The 17,407-nt window shown below is 52.3% G+C and overlaps 1 protein-coding gene across 2 annotated transcripts in view; it reads right to left on the reverse strand.

Moving 5' to 3' along the window:
- The window catches only part of EPHB2 (EPH receptor B2), a 186,947-nt gene that overhangs the window by 20,064 nt on the left and 149,476 nt on the right, over positions 1 to 17,407 (reverse strand). For both annotated transcript variants that reach the window (XM_004272520.3, XM_012533953.3), the window contains exon 6: positions 7,191 to 7,315. In XM_004272520.3, coding sequence (XP_004272568.1) covers positions 7,191 to 7,315 — 125 coding nt within the window. The remainder of the gene's footprint in view (positions 1 to 7,190; positions 7,316 to 17,407) is intronic.

A 17,407-nucleotide genomic window follows, 5' to 3' on the forward strand; every position in this document is an offset into this window, starting at 1 on the left:
CAGGAATTAAGGCCCAGAAAGGGAAAATGATGCTCAAGGTCACATACATCAGTTGGTGGCTGCTTTGGGACTCAAACTAAGTCTCCTGCATGAAGCCGCCTCTAATACCCATGCCTTTGGATACCCAGGACCTGATGTTCCCTCCTTTGAGAGAGGAGAATGCCAATTCTGACCTGATCACTGTCCAGGGTGACCTGAGGTGTCTGGGACAGGACAAAGATCCAGCTGCTGCAGTGGGAGTGGAAAAGTGCTTGAGTTGATGCAGATGTTTACCAGCCTACATGATGCTTGTTCAGGTGTCTGTCAGCTACCCAGCAAACCCTCCCCAAATACCCTCTTTGCACTAGGCCCTGGGTTGGGCACTAGGGACTCACAGGAGGTAAAGCAGAGACCCTGGCCTCCTTGGAGAGCTCAGTTCAGCAAAGCAAATGGTGGGGAGGTCTTAACCCTTTGAGGATCATGAACCCCTTTGAGAAACCGATGAAAAGCTATGAACCCTTATGTAGAAAAATGCACACCTGATTGTACATGTTAATCCTGTACGTGGCCGGGTACGCAGAGCCCTTGAAAACTCTCATGAAACAATTAAATTCAGTGTGAGCAATGTTATTACAGATAATAATTGTAACTACAATCCTATTATGTAATTACACAACTACACTGTAATAATGTAATTACAATGTTATTATAGTGTATAGGTTAAAGGGAACTGGAGCCAGACTTTCTCGGTTCAAATCCTGACTCTATTATTTACTACCTTTGTGACCTTGGGCAAGTTCCTTAACTTCTCTCTGCCTCCTTTTCCTCACCTGTAAAATGGGGATAATAATAATAATAGCTACCTCAAAGCGTTCAGAGAATGAAATGAATTAATATGTATGAAATGCTTACACGGGTAGGGTAAGCGCAGTGAGCCCAGGGGCATGTGACCTGGCCTGGCTGGGGGATATCAGATGATGTCAAGGAAATCTCCCTGGAGACTGGGGGCAACTGGAACGGAATCTTAAAGAACAAATAGAAGTCATGCAGGCAAAGAAGCGGGAGGGCGTTGCTGGGAAGGAGCAGCAGGTGCAAAGGCAAGGAGGTGAGAAAGAGATTGGGATGTGGGGGCAGTAGCGGATAGGCAGTCTCTTCTCCTGAGCCAGATCACCTGCCTACTCCTCCAGGAAGCCTCCTTGACTTCCTCACCAGATGTGCCTCCCCTCCTCTGAGCCCTGGAGTACTTGCTGTCTGGTTTCGGCTATGTCCCGTCACCTTAGGCCCATGCTCATCTCACTCCCTTGACTGTAAACTCCGGAGGGAAGGGGCTGTGTTTCGTTCCCCTGTACCAAGCACAGGGGCCTGCATGCAAAGTCCTTTGCCAACGGCCACAGGGCGAAGGCTGTACTCCTTAGCCTGGCATTCCAGACTCTCCATGACTTGCCTTTTGCCAGTCTCTCCTGCCACATCCCCAGGGTCCTCCAGGCTCCAGCTATATGCAACTACTTCCCCTTTCCCTAGTAGGACTGCCAGATTTAGAAAAAACAAAACAAAACAGAATGCTCAGCTAAATCTGAATTTCTGCTCAACAATGAATAATTTTTTAGTATAAGTATGTCCCGTGCACTCTTTGAGACATACTTATACTAAAAATATATTTAAAAAAATTCAAATATAACCTGGTGTCCTACATTTTATTTGGCAATCCGACCTTCCCTGGACACTCTGAGCCTTTGCAAGTGCTGTTGCCCCTGTCTGAAATACTCTTTACTCATTTGCCTGGCAGTTCCCTACTTATCATTCAAGACTCAGCACAAGTATCGCCTCGGCTGGGGAGACTTCCCAGATGTCCCAGCCAGAGACTGCAGGTCCATTGTCTCCTCTCCCACCCACTGTTCCGATATAAATGTGTCTTCTCTAAGCCTGTGGGTTCCCTGGGGCAGGGACCTTGTCTGGTTCATCTCTGGTACCCCCAGGCTGGGCACGTAGTATGTGCTCACTAACTACTGACATAATGAATGAATGAGTGAATGTTAAACTATTCATTCTATGAACCTGGGATGCAGTCCCATAGTTGGCCACTAGGTGCCGCTGTCCAGCACGGGATGGGCTCAGGCTTGAAAAGGGGGATTGGATTCTGCAGACGGTGGCTGCCCGCTTAGAGGCTGGAAGTTGAAAGTTTCTGATTGTAATGAGGAGATGGGAGGAAACTGTTGGTGGCATAGGTGCCTCGGGAAATTTAGGCACTAACCTGAGTGGATCCCTTCTCTAAAGCTAGGCACAGGACTGAGCATGGGATTGAAAGTCATTTCAAAGGCCAGTTCTTCCACTTCTTTGCACTGTGACCTTGGGAAAGACCCTTCACTTCCCTGAGCCCGTTTTCTATTCCGGAAAATGGAGCAATAAATGCCAACTTTTCAGGGTTGTTGTGAAGATAAAATTTGATCAGGTAGTGCCTGGCACATTGGAGGTGCTCAAGAGCCATCAATTCTCTTCCCTCTCCCCTCTCTTTGAAGTCCCATTATCTGCATAAAGGTTAAGCACCAACAGATTATGGGAAGAAATTTAGTACGAAATCCACTAGTGCTCAGTTTAGATCCTTACCCAATGGACCAATGAGGCACTGGCTGCATTTCTTAAGCCCTCTCAGCCTCGGTGCTCTCATCGCTAAAGTGGTATAACACCACTATGTACCATACAGGGTGATTGTGGAGATTTAATAGGAAAAAAAGGGGAAAGCTTCTTTTTTTTTTTTTGCGGTACGCGGGCCTCTCACTGCTGTGGCCTCTCCCGCTGCGGAGCACAGGCTCCGGATGCGCAGGCTCAGCAGCCATGGCTCACGGGCCCAGCCGCTCCGCGGCATGTGGGATCTTCCCAGACCGGGGCACGAACCCGCATCCCCTGCATCGGCAAGCAGACTCTCAACCACTGCGCCACCAGGGAAGCCCAAGGGGAAAGCTTTTACCATAGTCTCTAGGACACCTAAAAACTTAGTAAATGTAGGCTACCACCATCACTGTTATCATCAACACGTGATAGAGTAGGCCTTCACCAATGGTCATTAAATGAATGAGTGACTGCAAAAGTGAATGAATGAGTGACAAACCTCTCCGTGTAGATACAACTCCATGTACACTGGGCAACAACCTGAATGCAGCCTGGACTTTCATAGTTCACTCCTTGCTCCCCCAACCATTGTCTCTTCTGTCTGGAATATCCTTTCCCTACACTTCTGCCAAGTAGAAGTTTCTGTTGAATAAACACATAAATCGATGTGGCCTACGAGGGCCCATCCGCCTCACAAATGACTCTTCTTGAGCTCTTGGGGAGCCAAAGGGAGCGTGAACCTGTGTGCTTCAGGGCAGCTGCCAAAGGAGGCCACCTCCCCTGGGATGCCAGAACCAATGGAAACGGCCAACCATGGTCTGGCTAACACCATTCGTCAACGGCATCCAGAAACCTTCCAGCAACGTGGTTGTCAGCTCCGGGCTCCAGGCAGGCTGGGAAATCCCAGTGGAGCTGGGGAAAGGCCAAACGGAGAGGCTGCTCCAAAAGAGCCCTTTCTAAAGAAGGAAAGGAGGAGTGGGAAGGATGATGGGGGGTGGGGCCCACAGGGGACTGCAGGGCTCAGTTCCTAATTTCCCTACCTGGGAGGATCTGGAGCATTCATTAAAGAAATCAACTGCAGGCACCAGGAGGATGCTGGAGTGTTGGGTAAGAGCTGGCTGTGGACTTACCAGAAACAAATCTCACCACGAGCAGCCCGGCTCTGCCTCCCCAAGGGTGGGGCTGACTCAGAAAAGTAGAGGTGGTGGCTGGGATGTCAGAGATCAGGGATAGAAGCCACGTCTGGCTCTCCTGCTCACCCTCTGCTGGTGTCTTCCCCGACACTTTCATCAACAACTTTTTCTTTCTCTCCTTAAATCCTGCCTTTCTCCTGGATCCTATCCTTCCACTTCTGTGTTTCCTCTGCACCCTCTCTTGTCTGTTCCTGGCTACCATCTCCCTACCCCTGGCAAGCACTGCACCTACCTCTGCAAATCACAAACCCACATGTGCCCCCGGGAAAAGGCACCACCATCCACTGGGAGTCATCTTTCACATCTCCCTGGTCCCCTGAGTTCCAAAATATTGTCTGAATTTGTCAGCTTCTCACCATCTCTGCTGCCAGCCCTCCAACTCCATGTCACCATCATTTCTCTCTTGGCGTCCCATAAGAGCCCTGTGCTGGGTCTACCGTGTCCCTGGGACCCCCTTGCAGTCTATTCTCCACATGGCAAGTAGTAGGAATCTTAAAAGTAATAGGAGTCAGATCACATCCTTCCAGAATCTCCTGATGGCTTCCTATCATACTCCATTAAATTGAATCCAGACTCTAACGGCCTGGAAGTCCCACCACAACCCCACCCCGCCTCCCTCCCCAAACTCCTCCCCTACCAATCCCTCCCTTGTTCTGGTGGTTCCTGCCACTCTCGCCTTCTTTGTTCCCTGAATGCAGCTAGCACACTCCTGCCCCAGGGCCTTTGCACATGCTGTTCTTGCCATCTGGAATGACCCTGCTCTCATCACTTGTCTGTCTGGTTAACTCCTAGCATCTTTCAAGGCTCGGCTCAAATGTAACCTAAATGAAGATTTCCTCTCATCCATGCCAGGATTATGGTGGCCCCATGAAACCTTTGCTGGCCCTTCTGTGGCCTGTAGCACATCTTGTCTAAAGGCTATTTGTGTCTGAACCTGTCTTTTCCCTTGGACTGAAATCCCTGAGGCCTTCAGGCATGTCTGGTTACTCTGAGTATTCCTGGCATCCAGCAGCCCAGCCCAAAGCTGGTGACAGTGAATGTTGAACAAACCAGAGTCCATCTGCCCACTTGCAGAGCCAAGCTGTCTCTTTCTGCACCCAGGCCCTGGGAGGAGGGGTTGACAGAAGTAAGGCCACGTCTCATCAGAGCTGTACCTCATGTCTGCCCCTCTCTTGCCATTTGTGCCTACAATTCTCCATCAGGGCCTGTTCCTGTCCACCTCTTAACAGTCATCCCAGAATATCCCTGGGAGAAAACTGGGAGGCAGGAGGGTCAGGTGAAGTCTTCCACTTAGCAGCTGGGTGCTCTTGGACAAGTTACCCAACTTCCCTGTGCCTCAGTTTCCCCTCCTGTCCAGTGAGACGAATAGCACTGCTGCGAGGATGAATGAGGTAACAGAGGTGATGTGGGCACTCAGGAAATGTGAGCAGGTGATAACTATGGCTGCTGCAGGGCCTGCTGGTCCTGCCACCCCTGGCAGGGGCCTGGGGATGCCCAGGTAGCGGCGGAAAGTAGGACAGTGCTGCCTCCTGGTTCACACCTCCGACAGCCTCCCCAGCCCCTCCCTTCTCGGTAGGAAATGGGTCGTAGGCAGGACCCGCGCCGGGATTTCTCATTTCCGTTCCAATCTTTGGGGACAAATGCTTTCAGTTTCATTTAATCATAAAGCTTCTTAATTAGTTTTTTTTTTTTTTTTTTAATTCTGAGCTGCTAAACTGTCCCTGCCAGAGGGGGTGGAAATGTTCCGCAAAGGCTGGGGCTTCCTGGGCTTGGGAGCAGCTGGTCCAGCTACCCTGGGTGCCCAGCTACTTTAAGGTTCTCCAGGGCCCAGCGAGGGTGGGGTTGCTTCCCTCACCTCATCCCAGCTCAGGCTGTCCAACAACACCTCAAGCACCTACTGTGTGCCAGGCGAGGGACACAGCGGAGGTAAGGCAAGGTCTCCACTCTCTCCCAAGGCCACGGGAAGGGATCCACTCACTGATTTATTCAGCCAATGCTTAGCAAGTGTCTCCTTGGTGCCAGGCCCAGGGCGCTGGGAGCAGGTGGTGTGCTGGACAGATGTGGTTCCCGGTCTCTCGGAGTGCACTGCTTAGACGAGGGGATGAGCAAGGACGCAATCACAAACCAGCCGGGTGAGGCTGGACAGGTGTTTGCTGAACCTCTGAGACTCACCAGAGTTTGGCCGACCCAGGGGTTAATAGAGTGGGAGGGCTGGGCTGGGCCTCAGAACGCGGGCCCCAGCAGGGCTGGCTGCAAATGACTCCCCCTCTCTTCCTCTTGGTCGTTAGGGAAAGCTTTTCCATCCTTTTCTATTTCCCAGTGGGCTTACCCTCAACTAATGTACTTCCTGTAGTCATTTACAACCTAGTCTAAATGGGAGCCCAGTGATCCCTTTCCCAGGGACAGTCTCTGTGGCTATTGGGTGCCTCGGGGAGCAGTTAAAAACGTCATCATCCCAAAGAGAGAGTTTTCTGGGCCTCTGATGTCCAGCTGCTCTGTCCCTGCTGACTCTGTACTGTGCAGACCCCACATTCAGATGTGCTGAGCTCACCTGGCCTTACATCATGTAGCTCTTGCCCACCGAGAAGCAGGCAGCGCAGAAGAGGGAGGAAGGGAAGGCACACTTGTCTCTGCTGAGGGCCAGGCAATGCTGGGCACTACACCTGCCTTTTCTCCCTAACCTTCACAGCCGCCACACGAGAGAGGTGGTCTCATTTGTATTTGACACAGGGGGAAACTGAGGCTCAGAGAGAGAAAGATGCCCGCCCAAGGTCACACAGCTGGTTATGGATGGAGCTGGGATTTGAACCTACAGCTTCTCATTCCTCGTCCAATGCTCCTTCTTCTACACCAGTGGCTTCCAACCCTAGGTCCCTGAGGGAGTAATAAAGGTCTGATTTAAAAGCTCAAAGAGAAATCACTCTCTCCCCATACATACAAAGGGCACTCAGGCAAACAAAAACAAGTGTTTTAGCTGGAATCAGAGCAACATGGGGAGGAAGCTCCACCCTCTCACCCTGTCAGAAGCTCTCTTGAGCAGTTTCAAATCTCTGCTTCAGAATGGGTAAATGACTAATTATTACTTAAGAAATGCAGCTTTTGGGAAAACCAGTTTTTTTAGAACATCAGGCCCATCAAAGTCAAGATGAAAGGGGTCTTGGTGGGGAAAGGGCTGTGATCACTGCATTTCACTGAGATTGTGGCCTGATCCCCTAGACCAGAAAAGCAGGACTCAGAGAGGTCAAGGCAACTGCCTGAGGTCTCACAGCTGGGCAGGAGTGGAGCTGAGGCCAGTGCTCTTTCTGCTTCACCAGACTGCCTAGTCTTGCGGGATGGCAGAACCCCAGCACCAGCCTGGAAGGGGGCCCTGCGGGAGGTGGGAGTGGGGAGAGCGCCCAGGAGCACAGGTACCTTCTCATAGTACTGCAGCTCGTAATCCAGGATGACGCCATTGGGCTGGTCGGGCTGGGACCACGACAGGGTAATGCTGTCCACGGTGCGGCTCACCTGGTGCATGATGGACACGGCCGATGGAGCTGGAAGACAGGTCAGAGGTCAGGTGTCAGGGGTGGGCATGAGAGGGTGCAGTTTCTGGCCCAGCCTCAAAGGTGCCCAGACAGAGAGCTGTGGGACCACAGAGGGGAAGGCGTCTGGCTTAGGCCACACAGCCAGCCTGGGGAGCCGACAGGGTGCAGGGCCACAGGTGCTGCTCTCATGAGGCACCTTCAGATTACAGACACCGACAGCTCCAGCCATCCCTGGGGAAGCTCAGCCGCATCAACTCAAGACAGATGCATTGGGCCCCTTCTCTGGTCCGGCCCCAAGTGGGTTGGACGAAATGTTAATTCATTCTCTCTTGGAGGTTACAGTCTACTGAAGCAGGGGACATACAGACCCTAGACAAGGGGACGGGGCTCTGGGACAGGGAAGCAGAGACGGTGGGAGATTCATTCATTCCTTCAACAAATGTGCACTGAGTGCCTCCTATGTGCAGGGATACTGCAGTGAATAAAAAGGACTGCGAAAAATAAATATATAAAAATAAATCCATAGCTACCATGGAAGACAGTTTGGTGGTTCCTTAAAAAGTGAAACATAGAATTACCATATGATCCAGCCATTCCACCCCTAATCATATACCCCAAAGAACTGAAAACAGGTACTCAAGCAAATATTTGTGTATGAATATTTATAGCAGTACTATTCACAACAGCTAAAAGGTGGGAACAACCCAAATGTCTATCAACAGATGAATGGATAAACAAATTGTGGTATACATATATAACAAAATATTATTTAGGCATAAAAGAGAATGAAGTACTAATGAAGTACACTACAATGAGGATAAAGCTCAAATACATGCTAAGTGAAAGGCAGATGCAAACGGTATGGTCACATATGGTCTGGTCCCATTTATATGAAATATTCAGAATAGGTAAGGTGATAGAGACAGTAAGCAGATTGGTGGTTGCCAGGGGCTGGAGGAGGGAGCATGGGGAATGCTGGGTACGGGGTTTTCCTTGGGGTGATGAAAATGATTTGGCACTGGATAGAGGTGGTAATTGCCCAACACTGTGAATGTATGAAATGCCACGGAACTGTACACGTTAAAATGGTTAATTGCATGTTACGGAATTTCACCCATCCCTCCCAGCAGCGTTGCTAGTGCCCTCATGGAGGGTGGTTAGGTGTAGGAGACAAGATGTCAGAGGAGGGACTTCCCTGGTGGCGCAGTGGTTAAGAATCCACCTGCCAATGTAAGGGACACGGGTTCGAGCCCTGGTCTGGGAAGATCCCACGTGCCGAGGAGCAACTAAGCCCATGCGCCACAACTACCGACCCTGCGCTCTAGAGCCTGTGAGCCACAGCTACTGAGCCCACATGCCACAACTACTGAAGTCCGTGCGCCACAACTACTGAAGCCCGTGTGCCTAGATCTCGTGCTGTGCGACAAGAGAAGCCACTGCAATGAGAAGCCTGCACACCGCGTCGAAGAGTAGCGTCCGCTCACCGCAACTAGAGAAAGCCCGCACGCAGCAACGAAGACCCAACACAGCCAAAAATTAAAAAAAAAAAAAAAAAATGTCAGGGGAGGCTGTGTTTAGTGCTAGAAGGACCCTTAGAAATAATTTAGTCCCATCCCCTCATTTTACAGGTGTGGAAACTGAGGTCCAGAGGGGGTTGTGAGCTGCCCAAGGTCACAGTGAGTTCAAGCTTGCTGCCCCTTCCTTGATTCCTTCTTTCACAGAGCACCCATGCCTGTGCTTTTTGCCTGCGCAAAGCACAAAGCACCCACAACGTACTAGCCATGGCCCTGGGCCCTTCACACGTGTGTGTCCTGAGCTGACTGTCAGTGAGGGGGCAGTATTAGCCCCACCGACAGGTGCAGACCCCGAAGCTTAGAGAAGCACAAGGCTTCCTGAGATGACACAGCCTGTTGGTGGGGGAGCTGGCATTGGAACCCAGGTCTGCCACTCTCCAGAGAAGGGTTTGTCCATGAGTTCTGACCCGGTCCTTCACTGGTCCCAGGAGGGGCTGAGGACTCACCAGGGTGAGAGGGGCACCTCCTGCAGTCTCTCCTGGCTCCTGGGCAGGTCCGTGACAAGCGGATGCCCTGTCTTGACCATCACGGTGATTCCTGAAGGAGGCTGAGGCTGACCCTTCTCCTCCCACCCAAATCCTGCTTTCTAGGGGCTCTGACCACACTGACATGAGCATGGATCAGGGACCGGTAGGGGATCCTGGAGGATTAGTGCTTAGAGATCCTCATCTGTTTCCTGCTCTGTCTCTGTTCCTTTGTCCCCAGCGTGGAGGGAGCTGTCTACTGGTCAGAAGACCCAGGCCCTGCTCTCTGTCCTGCTACTAATTGCCCGGGCAACCTCGGGCAAGTGACCCCCCTCTCTGGACCTGGTTCCTCCTCTGCACCATGGGCACAGCTGGAAGATCCCTGTGATCTTGCAGCTCAAATGTTCCCTGCCTGTCCTTCCTGGTTAGCCCTTGTCCTGGAGTTGGATCAGCCCAGGGGCCAACATGGGCCGAAAGGGTCTAGGCTTCCCTCCAGCACCCCAAGGAGCTGTGGAAAATTGGCCCAAGACACCCCAGATGGGGTGGCAGCACCCAGAAGAAGGACTTGGACCCTGGCCTAGGTGTCCCTGAAGAGCCTCTGTTCTTTCTGCCACGCCCCCCCGCCCCCCCACCCCCAAGGGAGGGCTGCCTGTCCCTCAGTTTGGCTCCTTGCCCTGCCAGGGGCAGTGGGCCTCCTGGGAAGATCAGGGACCCGGCTCCCAGCAGTTTCCTCCTTAGTCAAACAAGGAGACTCTGTCTTCCTTGTTCCCTGCCACGGTATCAAGAAGACCCAATCCAAAGGAGGGGCCCCACCAACCACTGCCTATTGAGCACCTACTAATACTGGGCTATGTCCTCAATACACATGCACCCATTTAATCCTCACAACAACCTGTGAAGCAGACCTCCTTCAGCCCATTTTGCAGATGGGGAAACTGAGAATCACAGTAAAGGGACTTGCCTGAAGCTACATAGATAGTAAGTGGCTGGACAAAGCAACATATTCTCAAGCTTCATGAAGTCACTTGAAGAGCTTTCAGGGTTGTGTGTATGTGTATAATAATAACAAGGACAAAGCCACTGACCTAACACTTACTGAGCTCTTATTCTGTGCCAAGCCCTGTTCCAGGTACTCAACACCTATTAACACAGGTGTAACACAGAATTCTCACAACTGCCCTATGAGCTGACGCTATTAACATCCCCAGTTTATAGATGGAGACAGTGAGGCTTGGAGCTGTTCAGTGACCTGCTCAAGGCTCATGCGGCAAGGCAGTGGAGGGCTAGCCCTTGAACCTGGTGGCTCAGGCTCTACCAGCGCAGCCCTGGTTACCATGCGGTCAGCCCAGTTCCAAGTAAACGCTCACTGGAAATTAATGAGGAAATTGCTAGATCCCTGTGGAGGAGTGGTCAGAGCTCTCGGTGTCTTGGTTTCCTCATCTGTAAAGTGAGCCTAATGGTAATGTGCCTTGGGGGCTGTTGTGAGGACAGATGAATGAAAGCATTTCAGGTGCTCAGTGCGGTGCCTGGCACGTGGTCAGTGCTGTGAGTGTTCACGGGTATCACTAGGCACTGGCCACTGTGCACTGAGCAGCTGACCTGTGTCATTTTGTTTGATCCTCTCAACAACAGTGTGGGATGGGGGTAAATAGATGCAATTTGCAGAAGAGGAAACTGAGGCTCAGAGAGGTGTGGTGACTTCCCCAAGGTCACACAGCTAGTGAGGAGCTGAGCTATGCCTGAAGCTGAACTATCCTGCCCCAGCTCTTTTCCCTGTTGTCCCTCAGAGCTGGTCCTACTCTCTGTCCCCTCCCTCCTTGACCCTGTCTCCAGTCCCAGCCCCACCCCTCCCTCTGGCGCCACCATTGTGTAGAGCTTGTTCTCCTGGACTTCTGGCGGCCCTGGCTCCTCTGTGAGGCCCGGGCTGTCTGTCCCTCTCTCCAGCCTGTCGTAGTCAGCTCCCCGTTGAAAACAACAAAATTGGCCCCTTTTGGAGTTTCCCAGATCTGGGCTAATCTGGGGGATCCTGGCTGGGGGCTTACCCTTCCTGCTGGCCCAGGAAGCACCCTGCCCCCAGGCCTCCCCTAAGCGTCTCAGCCCCCCTCAGACAAAACACAGGGCAGTGTGACCACTCAGGGTGTGTGTGTATGTGTGTGTGTGTGCGCGTGCGTGCGCTCATGTGCGTGCATTCACATGCACTGGAAAATCAGTGAGGATGCTTTAAACTCAGCCACTAGGGATTCGAGGAGGGATATGCCCTGACCCTGCCTCCAAGGGTCTGAGGATAATTCTGGTGTGAGGGGCTGGATGAGGTCATCTTCAGGGCTCCTTGGAATGCTGGGATCTCTCACCAAGGTGGGAGGGGTATGTATGTCGTGGGGGGCGCGTGCTGCCACTGCATGTCTGTGGAGCATGCGACATGCACTGAGCCCGTAGGGATAGGTGAGGAGTGTTCTCATTACGCTGCTACTACGTGCATTTACCTAGTGCTTCCTGCTGAGAACTGTAGAATACTCAGCTAAGGAAATTCCAATCCAGCCCCCAGAAGGGCAGTCTAGGTTAGTGGCTGGGAGCCCAGAGGTGGAATCAGAGAGACTTGCGTGCAACTCCCTACTCCGCCACTCCCCAATACTGTGACCTTGACCAAGTTCTCTTAACCTCTCTGAGCCTCAGTTTCTATACCTGTCCAATGGGGACCCTTACCTGGCAAGGACGCTGTGAGGATGAAAGGAGAAATGCAGGCAAAGGTTTACGTGTGACGCCCAGCACCATCAGGAGGGAGATATTATTAAGACTATTTCAATAGAGTAGAATGCTACCCAGGGCTGGGGGTTGGAGGAAATGAGATGTTGGTCAAAGGGTAAAAACTCCCAGCTATAAGGTGAATAAGTTCTGGGGACCTATTTACAGCAGGGTGACTATAATTAACAATACTGTATTATATACTGGAAAGTTAAGAGAGTAGATCTTAAATATTATCAACACACACACACGCAGGTAATTATGTGAAGGGATGGAGGTGTTAACTAACCTCACTAAGGCAATCATTTTGCAATATACATGTGTATCGAAACATCACAGTGTACTCCTTAAACTTGCATATGATCTATGTCAATAATATCTCAAGAAAGCTGGAAAAAAATTTCAATTCAGAGTCACTGTGATGTTGGCACGATGCTGGGTGCTGGAGCTCAAGAGAGGAACCTTGCAGGGTGTCTGCCTTCCAGGGGGCACAGTCTAATGGAGAAGGCATATTTGTTTCAGCCCAATGAGTGCCTGCTCCAGGCTGGGCACCATACTAGGCAGTGGAGAAACCATGAGACTTGGACTTGGTGTGGAGCTCCTGGACCCAAGCCTCCATTTTGGAACTCGGCCAAGGTGATCCAGTCCCAAGCAGGGGCGAAGCTGCTCCTTCCACATCTCTCCCTGCAATTTCACCTCCCAATAATGGAGGTGAAAGTGGTAGCATGTGTCCCTATAGATTATTGGACTTTTCCGACTTGAGTGGAAGTAAGGAGATAACCAGGAGACCTTGTTAAAACTCGTATTACTGGGCCCCTCCTCCCGCCACCAGAGATTCTGGTTCAGCTGGTCTGGGATGGGGTCTGAGAATTTGTAGTTCTAACAATCTCCCAGGTGATACTGATGCTGCTGGCCTGTGGCCCCTATTTTGAGGAGTAGTGGATTCAGGGCCAGAGAAGGGAAGTAACTTGTCCAAGGTCACACAGCAGGTAGAGGTGGGCCTGGGACTAGAGCCTAGATCAGCTGAGTCCTGGTCTAGTATATTTTCCACCCACCATGCTGCTTCTCCCAGCCCAGCTTCTGCCCGAGACTGCCCCTCTCATCTGCCCAGGCTAGAGTATTCCTCCGGGGCCCATGGACTCAGAGTCTTGACGCAGTGGTACAAGTAGTTTCAGGAGAGGCACAGGGATGGGGCTGCCAAGGCAGGTGGGGGCCAGACCTCCAGGCCGAGGAGCTGCTTTGTCGCAAAGGCACTGGGGAGCCACAGAAGGACTGCGGTAGGGGTGGCAACTTGTTCCTTAACTAAAACGCAAGCCTGTCATCTGGACAACCTCTGGATGCCCCATGATGCCTTAAAAAATAAAAAAGAGAAGGCCCCACAGCTAACACCTAACAATTCCTTGTTCGCTCTACACCAGGCACTTTTCCAAATGCTTTACGTCAATTAACTCACTTAACATTCACAGCAACCCTGAGAGGCTGGTATTACTGTTATACTCATTTTTTAGGTGAGGAAACGGAGGCACTGAAGTATGAGGTAACTTGCCCAAAGTTACCAAGCAGTGGAGCTGGGATTTGAACCCAGGCCCACCAAAGTCCAGCATCTCCTCTCCCCTCCATTGTCTGCGGCCGATGCAGGCTGACCACAGAGGTCTTGAAACCAGTGGGCCTCAGAGGGCTGCTGCAAAGCTAACTCCATCCGGCTCTGGCTGACTCCCCTCACCCACCCGCTGCCCTGGCTCTGGGCGCTCAGCTGTTGGTGGAGGCAGGTCCCCCACAGCCATGGGGGTCTGGGCTCGGCGGGCTTAGCTGGCAGGCTTGGGTTACAGGCAGCTAACCCAGGCTCTGATCCCATAAGCCCCGTAACCCTGGGTGTGGCAAGGAGGAGGCATTTGCTGGGAAGATGATCAAGGCGGGCCAGTGAGGGCCAAGGAGGGCTGGCCTTTCTCCTGGAATCCAGGGGGATTAACGGCGGAGAAAAGGGAACAGCTGGATGTTCTCCCATCCCTCCTGCTGCCCGCCGCCCACCCTGAGGTGTCAGGTTTCCCTGTAAGTTGGTCTTTAGGGAATTCTGGTATTTTCAATTACCAGCCGGGCACACCGGCAGGGGGATGGGATCAGTGGCGCCCCGTGACCCCTGCCAGGAGATGGAGCCCCAGGGAGCAAGCACAAAAGAGGCTTGTGGTCCAGAGGTTAGGGGAGGCTGGCCAGGCAGGGCCTGCTCTGCGGCGGGAGCAGGTGGTCGGGGGCCCTGCTGCCCCCAGCGAGCCCTGGGGGAGCTTCCAATCTCTTCACCAGCTGAGACCTGGGGAAGTAGCCTTCCCTCTGTGTGCCTCGTTCCCCCTCAGGGCGTGGATCCCTACTGAGTCCATGGAGTGGCCCTAATTCCTGTCTTCTGACATCCTTTACACGTAAGAAAAATAAATCTCCATTTGGTCTAAGCGACTGTGGTAGACTGGTTGTATTACTTGCCTCTCTGTCTCTATATCCTTTGCCCTGTAATTTGTGTAATCAGCCTCTGACCCTGGCTCTGGGCTTGGCTGTGTGACGTGCTCTGGCCAATAGAATATAAGCAAATACGATATAAGCAGAAGCTTGAAAAAGCCCTCGCATGTATCTGCCAGCCATCTAGGTGCCCCGCCATGGCCACGAGAACACGCCCAGGCCGACCTGCTGGAGGATGAGATACATGGAGCGGAGCTGTTGCCCCAGTTGTCCCCACCAGGGCCATTCCTGACCAGCCCACCGCACTCAACCCCAAACATGCAATAGATCCCTGACAAAATCCAAAGAGAAGAGCTGCTGAGGAACCCAGAGTAGCTGGAGCGCAAACATATGAATGCTCCCCGCCAAGACCCATCCAACCAGGAGACTCACGAGCTAGATAAGTGCTTCTTGCTTTTACGCCATTGCTTTTGCGGTTGATTGCTAAACAGCATTACTGTGGCAGCGGCTATCTGTTATTTTTCTTCCTGTTACAGGCAAGCTGAACCAACCTTAGATGATAGTCTAGGCGGGCAGTGCCTCCCCTGCAGAACGCTTGGGAGGATGAAAGAGGACGACGCATTTAGAGCCCTCAGCCCAGGGAGGGACGCGCCCTCCCCCTCTCTCTTCCTTTCCCCAGGCATGGGCCTCACTGGGGGCCCTCTTGTCCTATCTCTCTCTGATCCTCTCCACCCCCAGGGAGAGAAGTAGGTGAGTACATGATCATGCCAGTTCTAGAGACCAGCCACTGTGTGCCCGCTCCACAGGAGGGCAAAAGGATCAGAGGAGAACATGGCTGGCAGAAAGGGCTTTGGAAAGTCGAAAATTTTTCCATGAGAAAGCCATGTGGAGTGGTGTCACAGACAGAGACTCTGACACCTGGCGAGGATGTTAGAGACCAGCTCCGCCAAGGGCCTGCTGTACGATCTTGGGCAGCCACTTAGGAACCTCTCTGGGCCTCAATTTTGCTCTCTATAAAAGGAGGTGTTTGCACTGGATGAATGCTGATGTACTCCGACTTACGTGTGCATGTGATAGGCAGAATAACGGCCCCCAAAGATGTCACGACCTAATCCCGGAATCTGTGAATACGTTATCTTACATGGCAAAAGAGACTTTGCAGATGTGATTAAGGTTATGGCCCTTGAGATGGGAGATTATCCCGGATTATCCAGGTAGACCCGCTCTAATCACTTGAGATCTTAAAAGAGGAGAATCCTTCCCAGATGAGAGTCAGACGAGAGAGCGGGAGCTTGAGGGGGACCCGACGCCCTGTTGTTGCTTCTGAGATGCAGGGGGGCCTCGTGCAAGGACCGGAGAGACGCCCCTGGGAGCTAGGGGACCTCCCAGCTGACAGCTGGCAAGGAATCGGAGACCTCAATCCTAAAAACACATGGAGTTGAATTCTGCAAACACCCCAGTGAGCGAGGAAACAGGTCATCCCTTAGAGCCACCAGCAGGGAACACAGCCCTGCTGACACTTGATTTTAGCCTGATGAGATCCAGACTAGACTTGCGACCCACGGAACTGTAAGGTAAGAACTTCGTGTCATTGTAAGTTGCTAAGTTTGTGGCATTTTGTTGTAGTGGCAACAGGAAACTAACATACCTTCTGATTTCATTTTTAAGTCTAGCTGCCATCGATTGTGCCCGGTGCTTTGTCCACCTTATTACTAACTTGGCAACCATCTTGCAAAGCTGGGACGATGGAAACACGCCCATTTTGAAGGCGAGGTCTCTAAGGCTCAGAGAAGTAAGGTTCCCTAGACAGCCTGGTCACATAGCTTGGAGAGGGGCGTGCTGGATGAGGGCGGAGTTTGTCAAGTTCAGCACTGATGCCTTTTTCTCCCACACGACCCCCTAGGACATGATGACGGGGGATCTTCCTAACTGGTCAGTCAGTATGGGTGGCCCCAAAGGCTGCATTTGCTCAGCCAGGCTGTGGTGTGGCAGGTCTAGGTACAGCTTGCCCTACCTGTGCAGAAGGCTTGGATCCAGCCAACACTGGGCCCTGAGTATGCAGTGATGTAATTATTCAGGCTCTGCCAGTGACTTGCCTGGTGGGCAAGTCATTTAACTCTTAACACCTTGCTTTCCTTACCTGTAAGATAGGAGAATAACAGAACCCACTGAGGTTGGGGAGATTCATCATTCAGGACTTGGTATCTGGCAAAAATAGTAAACCACTTGCCAAATGTGTGCTATTGTATGATTCGAGTGAATACAGAATGATCTCTGCTTTTTGAGTGCCTGCCATCCCAGGCAGCCTGTGAGGTACCTTGAGAACATGAGCTCAAAGCCTCACAGCGACCCGCAAAGAGGGGGTGGTAATGCCCATAAGGAGGATGCGATCGGACGCAGGCTAAGTGACTTGTCTGGGGCTAAGTGCCGGGGAGCAGCTAGGCTTGATTCAAAGCCAGGTTTGTTTGCCTGATTCCAAAGCCCAGACCCTTCCCTCCACCCCTGGGACCAGGCAGAGGTGCAGCTCTTCAGGGCTTGCTTGGGGTGAGAGTGTGTCCGCTGCAGTCCTGGAGGGAGGCCCGGAGTACTGAGGCCAGCCCCTAGCACAAGCCCCACGTGGCTGAAATGCTGCCTGCACCTAGGTCTGCATGGCTGCCGCCGCCTTGTCATTCGGATCTCAGCTCACACGCCACCTTCTCAGAGAGGCTCTCCTCTGACCCTCTGATGCTGCCAAGGCTCGCCCTCCCCCTCCCATCCACCTCTATGTTGTCTTGTTTGTTTGTGTCGGGGACCGTGGACTCTGCACAGCCAGACTGAACCCTGCGTCTGCCCCTTCCCAGCTGAGTGAGCCCAGGCATGTGCTTGACCTCTCCCAA

Source organism: Orcinus orca, chromosome 1 (genome assembly GCF_937001465.1).
Source record: "Orcinus orca chromosome 1, mOrcOrc1.1, whole genome shotgun sequence".
Taxonomy (NCBI): domain Eukaryota; kingdom Metazoa; phylum Chordata; class Mammalia; order Artiodactyla; family Delphinidae; genus Orcinus; species Orcinus orca.